At 42.1% G+C, this 11,238-nt stretch overlaps 1 protein-coding gene across 1 annotated transcript in view; it reads left to right on the top strand.

Annotated features, from left to right (window-relative positions):
* The first annotated feature begins 743 nt into the window (after positions 1 to 743).
* Positions 744 to 11,238, top strand: part of LOC122559024 (ADP-ribosylation factor 4) — a 30,226-nt gene continuing 19,731 nt past the window's right edge. The window contains exons 1-3 of the mRNA XM_043708124.1: positions 744 to 931; positions 5,838 to 5,918; positions 7,151 to 7,260. Coding sequence (XP_043564059.1) covers positions 865 to 931; positions 5,838 to 5,918; positions 7,151 to 7,260 — 258 coding nt within the window. The 5' untranslated portion in view covers positions 744 to 864. The remainder of the gene's footprint in view (positions 932 to 5,837; positions 5,919 to 7,150; positions 7,261 to 11,238) is intronic.

The following is an 11,238-nucleotide window of genomic DNA, read 5'->3' as shown; positions in this document are numbered from 1 at the left end:
TGGAATGCACTGCCTGCAACAATGGTAGACTCGCCAACTTTAAGAGCATTTAAATAGTCATTGGATAAATATGGATGAAAATGGAATAGTGTCAGATAGATGGGTTTCACACTGGTTCCACAGATCGGTGCAACATCGAGGGCCAAAGAGCCTGTACTGAGCTGTCATGTTCTATGTAGAAAAGCCAGTCATTTCTGGGATTAGACTGCTCAACTGCTCCCGGTGTATTTAATTTTCAACATCTTGAAGGGTTTATTAATTGTTGTATACGCAAATAAGGGGTAACGTTGAATGGGCAGCAGGGCGGGCAACCATGGAATACCGACTTAAGGGAATTGACCAAATAATCGTTGGCAAGATGAGGAGTCTAAACAGCTATAGGATTACGTGAAATAATTTTCAAAAGACAAATGGACGTATATTTGACACTTTTTCCTGAGCCATGGGGCAAAAGCACAAGAGTGGGAGTATTGGATAAATATTTCCGTTGGATAATCTGAGAGTCTCAGCAGCAGCCTCCTTTAGTACTATGTATTTAGTGATTTGGTCTCCGCCTGCGGAAAACACTGGGTTACCTCAGAGTAATGAACCTCAATTCAACATGCAGCAGCCTTGGACATAAAATGGGATTCTTCCCCTCCCCCTTTTGTCGAATAACGGTTTTGCGACGGGCCTATCTCAGCTTTACAGCTCGACGTCATTTTGTCCGCGTTGGAGCTGACGCGGCCAGTCTCTGACGTGGCAGCTGCGCGGGATCGTGTATCTGGTTGCGAGTGCGAGGTCCGCGGCAGCAGGCGAGGGAGCGCGGAGACAGAACAGTCGCGGGGACGAGGATTCAGGAGTGGCAGTAAGACCGCGAGCAACATGGGGCTCACCCTGAGCACTATATTGCAAAAGGTGTTCGGCAGGAAGCAAGTCAGGATACTGATGGGTGAGTTTGGACGGGGAGAAGTGAGCCCCCCCCCGTCTCTGGCGGCCGCACCTACTCTCCGCCGTCTGCCCACTGCTTCTCTGGCTGGCTTGGAAGGGTCTCGCTGGGCCGCAGGCCTCGCGCTCTCTTTTGTTCACGCGCTCGGCTCCGACTCAGCGGTAAATGTAGGTGGGTTGTTTGCATTACTGCAGCTGTCCGAAGAGGGCCTACACGGAGACCCGCGACTTCACAAAGTGTCCGCCGATAACTCGGGTTTTAAGATGTCTCTGGCCTAATTAGCTCGCTCCTGCCGCACACTCCCAGATTCAAGCTTCCGTCATATGGTTTCAGGCAGTAACCGAAAAATCCAACATAACAACAGAATTTCTATGACGAGTAGCGGTTTGCAGTTGTAAAGAGAAAGCGGAGTCAACATTTGAACTCAAATGTTGACTCTGCTGTCTATATGCACAGATGTTGCCAGACCAGCTGAGTTTCTCTAGCCATTTCTAATTTAGTTTCACATTTATAGCATCTGCAATCCTTGTTTTTTTTTAAATTGCTCGTTTGGCTTTTTGACTTGATATCCAGCTTAAAAATCATCTGGGATTGACGTACCCACTAAATGTGCAAGAAAATAAACTGATACTTGATTATTTTAAATGGAGGGCAAAGTTCAATATCTGAAGCTCTTGAACTCAATGTTGAGTCCAAGAAGATTATTGTTTTCTAAATAGAAAATAATAATATGCTGTTCCCCAGCCTATATTGGGTGACTTCCACTGGAGCAAAGTGGATTTATATGTTCTTGTATCAAAGCTCATTGAACATCTGGATAAATGTAACAAAGAACAAGTGCTGGTAGTTTGACTGGCCACACAATGCCTGCCAATATTCCATTCAAGTGGTTTATTTTTGTTTTACAATGATCCATCTTAGTTCCGAATACCTTGTAACTTTCAGAAATGATTTGTGATTGGAGTGAGTCTTCAAACAGAAATTTATCATGCAAAGTGGCAAAGATCAGCAGGAAAGTAAAGATTGGGAAAACTTTAAAGTTAAGTAAAAAAAGTGAGATCATATGAGAGTAAGTTAACTTAGAATATAAAGACAGCAAAAGTTTCTATAAACATGAAAGCTAATACAATTGCAACATTTAAGAGGCATTTGGATGGGTATATGAATAGGAAGGGTTTGGAGGGATATTGCCTGGGTGCTGGCAGGTGGGACTAGATTGGGTTGGAATATCTGATCGGCATGGACAGGTTGGACCGAAGGGTCTGTTTCCGTGCTGTACATTTGACTCTGACTAAAAGAAGTGGCTAAGGTATTCTCTCATCCTTTAGAGAATAAGGGGGATTTAGTAATGGGATATGAGGAAATGGTTGAGGCATTGAATAGGTATTTTGTGTTGGTCTTCACAGTGAGGGCACAAATAACATGCCAGTAACTGACGAGACTAAGATGGGTAAGGACCTGGAAAGAATCATTATCATGAAAGAGGTAATGTTGGGCAAGCTAATGTAGCTAAAGGTGGACCAGTCTCCTGGCCTGATGGAATATATCTCAGGGTACTAAAAGAGATGGTGGGAGAAATAGCAAACACATTTGTGGTAAATCCGCTGGACTTTGGGGCAGTTCCAGTAGATTGCAAAACAGCAAATGTGACGCCACAAATTTTTTCAAAAGGATGGACAAAAGATGGGGAATTATAAACTACGATGTGGAGGTGCCGGTGTTGGACGGAGGTAGATGAAGTTAAAAATCGCACACCATGTTAATAGTCCAACAGGTGTATTTAGCTTAACTTCTGTAGTGGGGAAAATGCTTGAATTGTATTACCAAGGAAGAAATAGCAAGACCTGTCCTGTTGGCAGATGCAGCATAGGTTCATGAAGGGCAGGTAATGTTTACTTTCTACTGGAATTCTATGAAGACAGACATCACAAGTACGGTGGACAATGGGGACCCAGTAGATGTGGTGTATCTAGATTTCCAAAGAGCATTCTACAAGATGCTGCACAAAAGGCTACTGCATAAGGTACCGATGCATGGATAGAGGATTGGTTTACCAACAGGAAGCAAAGAGTGGGGATACGAGTGCTTTTCTGGTTGGTGATCAGTGTTGGGACTGCAATTATTTGCAATTTACATAGATGATTTGGAGTTGGGAACTACATGTACTGTGTCAAAGGTAGTGATTGGCGGCACGGTGGCACAGTGGTTAGCACTGTTGCCTCACAGCGCCAGAGACCCAGGTTCAATTCCCGCCTCAGGTGACTGACTGTGTGGAGTTTGCATGTTCTCCCCGTGTCTGTGTGGGTTTTCTCCGGGTGCTCCGGTTTCCTCCCACAGTCCAAAGATGTGCAGGTCCGGTGAATTGGCCATGCTAAATTGCCCGTAGTGTTAGGTAAGGGGTAAATGTAGGGGTATGGGTGGGTTGCGATTCGGCAGGTCGGTGTGGACTTGTTGGGCCGAAGGGCCTGTTTCCACACTGTAATGTAATCTAAAAAATGTAATCTAAGCTGAGTGGTAGAGCAAAATGTGCAGAGGATTGTGAAACTTTTCCGACTGGCATAGTTTTAAGTGCGTGGGCAACGATCTGGCAGATGTAGTTCAATGTTGTTAAATGTGAAATCATCCACATGGGAAAGTAGTAAAAAGGACTATTATTTGAAAGATTTTTTTAAAAATTGCAGCACGCCTCTTCTGAAGGGCCCTGGTGTCCTTGTGCATGAATCACACAAGGTTGGTCTGCAGGTGCAACAGGTAATTAGGAAGCCAAATGGAATTTTACCCTTCATTGCAAAAGGGACTGAGTTTAAAGCAGAGAGGTTATGTGGCTAATGTGTAGGGTGCTGGTGAGGCCACACTGGAGTACTACGTGCAGTTCTAGTCTCTTTTTACTTGAGGATTTAATGGCACTAAGGGGGTGCAGAGGAGATTCGCTTAGTCGATTCCAGAGTTGAGGGGGTCGGTTTATGAGGAGAGACTGAGTAGACTGGGATTATATTCTTTGGAACTTTGAAGAATTGGCACTTGGGGGATGGGAGTGATCTTGTAGAAGGATCTAGTCCCTTTTCTAATTTTATAGAAGTAGAGATGATGTTTCTACAGGCAGGTGGAACTAGGACAAGAGGGTGTAGCCGTAAAATTAAGGGGAGCAGGTTTATACTGAATTGAGAATGAACGTCTTCACCCATAGGATTGTGAATCTGTGAAATTCCATGCCCAGTGTAGTAATTGAGGCTTCCATATGGAACGTTTTCAGAGCTAAGATAAATAATTTTTTTGAACAGTAAAGGAATTGAGGGTTACATTGAGAAGGCAGGTAAGTAGAGCTGAGGCCATGAAAAGATCAGTCATGATCTTATTGAATTACGGAGTGAGCTCAAATGGCCGATGGCCTACTCCTGCTCTTAGTTCTTGTGTTCTTCAAGTTCACCCATTACACTCTCTTTCAGTCTTGTTAGCACTCAAGTCTTGCTGCACAAATTCCTTGTTGTTTCAGTACCAACTGAGACAAAAGTTTCCTCATCGTCAGGAGCTGTCCCTTCCTTCAAAGAATCACTATCACAGTCTCTTTCCTACTCGTAAAGAACACTTTTTTTTGCACCTAAATCACCTCGTCTGGACACGTATACATATGTCCATCCATTGCTCATGATTCAGTCCTTCTGGCTTGGTCCAAAATCTATTCACTGCTGCGTTAAAAGTATTCAATAACTACACCACCACCGGAGGCACAAAGCTCCAAAGTATTTCAACTCTGCAAGTAAAGACAAAAATTCTTTTCCTCCCTTAATAAAGGATGACCACTAATTTTAAAACAATATCCCTAATTCTGGAATCACCCACTGGAGTTATGATCATTTCCATATGTGAAGACTTTTCAGGATCTTGTATCCCTTAATAAGGAGACCTAAGTTGTATGCAATAGTCCAGATGAGGTATTGCCATGGTCTCTATAACTGAAATTTAACATCATTACCTTTGGTACCTAGATAACAAAACCTGTGGGTGGTCTCAAATTAGACATAGCCTGAAAGGATCTTTTTGGGTGTGGTGATGTAGCAACTGTACAGTAATTGCTCACAAAGGTAAAACTTCTATTGAACTGTTGTCTGATATCTAGAACTGTCCAAAATTCTGCTGAGTTAGAATTAAAGAGGAAAAATAGAGAATTAAATCTGTTAGTAATTCTTGGTTAACCGCAAAATTCAACCTCCAATTACCTCCCCATTAGATATCTCCAATCATTCACATTAATGTGCACTGTCCATTCTGAACATCTGACCTTACCTTGCAGACCACACGCACACACAGCACCCATTCCTATCACCCCACAACACTCATTATTTCTGTGGCTGCAAAAGTGGCCTTTGTGTTTTTAAACTGTACTTATTAGCTGCAATGTGGCAGCTTTTGCTGTTTTTATTTTAAATGGCATATATCTGCAGCAGCTGGAAATGTGTTGCTGGAAAAGCGCAGCAGGTCAGGCAGCATCCAGGGAACAGGAGAATCGACGTTTCGGGCATAAGCCCTTCTTCAGGAGCTATATATCTGCAGCAGTCCATTCTAATACTGCTTGCATGTTTTGCTGGTGCAGACTCTTATTGCTGAAATGTCTCCTGCATCAGAACACCAGCCAGAAAAGTTCTGGAAAGGTAAATGGGCAACTTGTCTGTTCTGGGTTATAGTGAGGGTTCCCATGCTCTTTAAAAAATCTCATTTATTCCAGTTTTCACTTCTGAATGACATTATAGACTAGACCTCTAAAAGGCTGTGGTGGAAAATAATGCTATCTTTTTTTATTTTAGGAATTCAGCATGGAATTTTCAAGATAAATATATGAACATATCCATTGTTTATTATGCTTTAAAATGAGTATAATTAACTTTACCTTTTCATTTCTTTTTTTAACTAGTTGGTTTGGATGCTGCTGGTAAAACAACAATCTTGTACAAACTGAAGCTAGGAGAAGTTGTTACAACTATTCCAACTATTGGTAAGTAAGAATCATGTTGGTTATTTGTTGCACCTGACTACCAACAAACTATTCAGTCAAATATCAGACTTGTGACAGTTTATTAGTTTTATTTGACATATCACCACACTTCAGCACCCTTATTTCCTTTTTCCAAGTTGATCTTTTTCTTAAGATCTCCAGTTGGAATAAAAGGGCAGGCTGCATTCCACTTCAAGTACTAATGGCAGTTAATGTGAAAATCTGGTTAAGATATTGTTGAATTATTTGGCCATGACCCTGAACAAGTCTCTCCTTGCCCCCACCCTGTATTTCCATTAATGGCTGTTGAATGTTGAATAGGAGCCCTGACCTTTTTTTTTTTTTCCCCATTTTTGGTGATTGCAGCAACCCCAATAGAACTTGAGTGAAGCACATCAATTTGGCAGTAAGCAAGGAAATCCTGACCTTCAGCTCTATTGGGCCCTAGGAGGTCATATTAATGTTTGATAGATTTGGATGTCTAGTCAGTGTATTGACATCTGGCATTTGTAAGTCCATGTTGTATGCTGATGTTAGGAATGTGTTGAACAGCAGTGTCATTGATTCTACAGCTTAAGGTTGGAATAAAAAAATGGACTAAAAAGAACTGAACATTTTGGGAATAGGTTGATGGAAAATCTTTTTAATGTCAAAGGAGTGCAAGGTGTGTGTTTGTATTTAGCAAATCACACTAATGGATATGCATGGACGTGCACACACTTGATATAAGCTAAGATTTCAGATAAATGCAACTTAGCCATTTGGTTCTTCAAGGTAATTTAATGGGAGGTAAAATAACAGACTGAAAATGAGAGATGGAGTACATCCAAAACCAAATATCAGTTTTGGATGCTCCTGTTCACTGTTTTTTATTTTAAACCTTTTTCTCCTGTTCAAATTTTAGCCAACTGTGTGTCAGAGATCTATGTGAAGCTGGTCAATTGTGTTGAAAAATGACTAGATGCTAACTTAAAATGATATTGAAATTAAATTTAATCTTCTGGGTTTAGGAATGGTGACACTATTCATAGCAAATCTGATTGTTTTCAGTAAGGTAGAAACAAGCTTATTTTAAAGTAAAATGTCACTTCTATTGAACAAGTTCTCTAGTCAGATTTATATAAAATATAACTGAGTATATCTGATTTTATGTTGAAACTGTAGGCATTTTGCAGTAATGTGTAAGCTGATCAAACATTTATCAGTCTATAATTTTGATTTTTTTTAAATAGGATTCAATGTTGAAACAGTGGAATATAAAAATGTGTGTTTCACTGTGTGGGATGTTGGTGGCCAAGATAAAATCAGACCCTTGTGGAGGCACTATTTCCAGAATACCCAGGTATTTTTGATATTCTAATCGATTAGAACACAATGAGTTACCTTTTAACTTGTTAATCTGAAGCATATTGTATCCTGTTGTACATCCATTCAGAAATTTCTTGTTGAAACATCTTTTGTGAGAATGTCAAATGACTGCCAAATCCATTTTAGCTTGTTCATTATGCTATAAAAATTCTATATTTGTCTTCAATTTGATTCAACTACATTCTGTGAAATTCCAATTTTGAAATTATGGCTTAGTCTTACAGCACCCTTTGGTCCAACCAGTCCATGCTAAACATAATCCCAAACTAAACTAATGCCACCTGCCTGCCTGCCCCAGCCCATACCCCTCCAAACCTTTCCTATTCATGCACTTATCCAAATGTCTTTTAAACATTTGTAATTGTACCCACATCCACAACTTCCACAGGAAGTTCATTCGAAACGCAAACCATCCTCTGTACAAAAATAAAAATTGCCCTGTCTTTTTCAAATCTTTCTCCTTTCACCTTTAAAAATGTGCTCCCTCATCTGGAAATTCCTCCATCCCAGGGAAAAGACAGCTACCATTAATTCTATATATACCCTTTCTTTATTTTATAAAACTTCCATAAGGTTGCCTTTCAACTTCCTATGCTCTAGTGGAGAAAGGTTCCAACCTGTTTTTACAATTCAAATCTTTCATACCCAGCAACATCCTGGTAAGTCTCTTCAGAACTTTGTTCAACTTAATAATATCCTTCCTATAACTAGCTGACTTCATCCTTGGCACTAGGCCCCAACCCCTGTCTTATCCGGAGCAGCAGGCTCAATTCCATGGCGAAGTCCCATCTTATGCTTAGCTTGAGCCCAATATCCTGTCAATTTCCCCCTCCATCTCGACCAACCCAAAACCGTGTCCAACTCCCAGCTTATCCTCCGCAATTGACCTCAAAGTCCTGACCAAGTCCCATGTCCTCTTTAGGAACAGGCCCCTGTAGCTCATTCTAGGATATGTGACTAGCCGTGTATGTAATAAAGCCCCATGTACCTCAAGCAGTGTGTTTGTTGGAATTGCAGTACTCCGCTCCAGGCAGCAGCAGGTAGAAATAGGCACAGCTGCGTTGGGATACCATGGTGGGCTAGAAGCAGGAATGGATAGAGGTCATTTTGGAGGAGGTGGTGGCTGGAAAAGAGAGGAACAGTTAGAGCCTGAGTGGCAAGGTGTATTGGGAAAAGTTTTCGGCTGCAGTGTTGACTGCAGCAACCTAAGGACTCTGAATCTGCAGAACAGGCCAGAGAACCTGAAGCTTAGAAATGTGAACCTTCGCATAAAGCCCAAGAGCTTAAGTCCTTGGGGTGCCAACCTTAGCAATAGGCCTGGGTGCCTGAGGTTTGGAAACATGAACTTGCAAACAGGCCCCAGACGCAGAGGCCTGGAAATGTGCACCTCAGCAATAGGCCTGAGGCCTAGGAATGTCAAACTTGGCAACAGGCTGGAAACCCTGAGGCCTAGAGAGGCCAACCTTTGTTACAAGTCCAGGAGCCTGAAGCTTAGGAACATGAATCTTAGCAACAGACCCCACAGTCTGAGGCCTAGCAATACCAACTTCTGCAATAGGCTGGAAAACCTGAGATCTAGTAAGGCCAACCTTCATCACAGACAGGAAAACCTGAGGCCTGCAGCATTGCGGCCAGATACCTGCTGAGTGTAGTCAGATTTGTAGAGGTTACGATCTGTCAGAGCCGATCTTCATGTAGTCACTGCATTCTGAGACAAGACCACCTCTTGGAACAGACAGGAGAGAAGATCAGACTCTGGCTGAAATAGCAAGAGAAATAGGGAGGGGTGTAGGGGTTGGAGGTGGTTACGGAGATAGGGGTTGTAGAGACTAGAGGAGTTTCCAGAGATAGTGGGGTGTAGCGGCTAGAAGAGGTTAGAGATGGCGGGGAGGGAGTGTAAGGACTGGAAGAGATGACAGAGATAAGGCGTATGTGGGAGAGTGGTGCTCAGTGACCGAGGAGATGCAGGGTTCTCTCACTCGCTCACCCACTGCCCTCATGCCACCAGAGATCTGTAGACCTAGTCGAATATCTGCCCTCCATGAAGGGCAAGCAAACCTGATCATGAATCATTATCCGGGTTTCAGCACCATCAACAGGAAATGAATGGAATCGTTCTCTTTGATCCTGAGCACAATGGGCAGATTATTGTGTTTTTCCAGCCTTGGAAGATTCCCACTGGGTGTTGCTGTCAATCCTGTTGAAGGTATAACAGTTTCTTTCCTTAACAGCATTTTATAAAATTTAAAGCTCTGGCAGTTTTGAAGTCCTAACCATGAACTCTTATTATCTGTATGTACTGAACAGTGCTTCAGAATTAGAGAATTATATCACTATTATCATCTTTTGATAACATTGACATGAGTCTGATTCAGAAAACTGCATGTTTATATGCTTTTGTCCACCATCAGTTTGACCTTGTATTCTGACCTCTTAGATTTTTAACCAATGAATGTGGGTTTGCCTTCAGTATATTTGCATTGCTGAGTTTAAACTTTTCCCTTCATCTCACGCTAATTGATTGTGAACAGAAAAGAAAACTATCCGCAAGGTGCAGGAAGTTAATGATGGGTGCATCAGAATTAAAAGTAGGGAACTATATTGTTGAAAAAATATGTAGTCAGTGACAGTAAGTGAAGCATAGAATCATTTGTTGACTATTATGATTGGGAGAACTATTACTAGTACAATGTCCAGGTGTTCAGAATAAGATCACTTGCTTTCATGCTCAACATGAATGTTGGGCGGCACAGTGGCTCAGTGGTTAGCACTGCAGGGACCTGGGTTCCATTCCACCCTTGGGTGACTGTCTGTGGAGTTTGTACATTCTGCCCATGTCTGCATGGGTTTCTGCTGGGTGTTCTGGTTTACTCCCACAGTCCAGAGATGTGCAGATTAGGTGGATTGACCATGCTAAATTACCCATAGTATTCAGGGATGTGTAGGTTAGGTATGTTAGCCATAGGAAATGCAAGGTTACAGGGATAGGATATGGATGGGTCTGTAGGATGCTTTTTGGACAGTTGATGTGGTCTCGTTGCGCTGAATGGCCTGTTTCCACACTAGGAATTCTTAGGAATCTATGGATTCTTGAATTGAGACTTGAATGTACTTAGCATGATTGAGACATTTGGTGCAAATACTTGTGAGATTGATAACAAGGGACCACTGTAGCAAGATTGCATTACTCAGGCAAATAGATGTATGGCAAACTGAATTCAGTACAACATAGAATGTTACAGCGCAGTACAGGCCCTTCAGCCCTCGATGTTGCGCCCACCAGTCATACCAATCTGAAGCCTGTCTAACCTACCCTATTCCATGTACGTCTATATGTTTGTCCAATGACGACTTAAATGCACTCTAAACTTGGCGAATCTACTATCATTGCAGGCAAAGCATTCCATACCCTTACTACTCTGAGTAAAGAAACTACCTCTGATATCTCTCCTATATCTATCACCCCTCAATTTAAAGCTATGCCCCCTCGTGCTCGTCGTCACCATACTTGGAAAAAGGCTGTCTTTATCCACCGTATCTAATCCTCAGATTATCTTATGTCTCTTAAGTCACCTCTCAAACTTCTTCTCTCTAACGAAAACAGCCTCAAGTCCCTCAGTCTTTCCTCGTAAGACCTTCTCTCCATACTAGGCAACATCCTAGTAAATCTCCTCTGCACCCTTTCCAAAGCTTCCACATCCTCCTTTTCATGCGGTGACTAGAACTGTACACAATACTCAAAAGTGCAGCCACACCAGAGTTTTGTACAGCTGTAGCATAACCTCATGAGTGTTGGTGTGGTGTATGTGGATTTCAGCAAGGCGGTCATAAGGTTCCCCACAGTAGGCTATTGTACAAAATGCGGAGGAATGGGATTGTGGGAGATATAGCAATTTGGATCAGTAATTGGCTTGCTGAAAGAAGACAGAGGGTGGTGGTTGATGGGAAATGT

Source organism: Chiloscyllium plagiosum, chromosome 18 (assembly GCF_004010195.1).
Source record: "Chiloscyllium plagiosum isolate BGI_BamShark_2017 chromosome 18, ASM401019v2, whole genome shotgun sequence".
Lineage (NCBI taxonomy): Eukaryota > Metazoa > Chordata > Chondrichthyes > Orectolobiformes > Hemiscylliidae > Chiloscyllium > Chiloscyllium plagiosum.
This window is presented reverse-complemented; position numbering and strand designations above follow the sequence as displayed.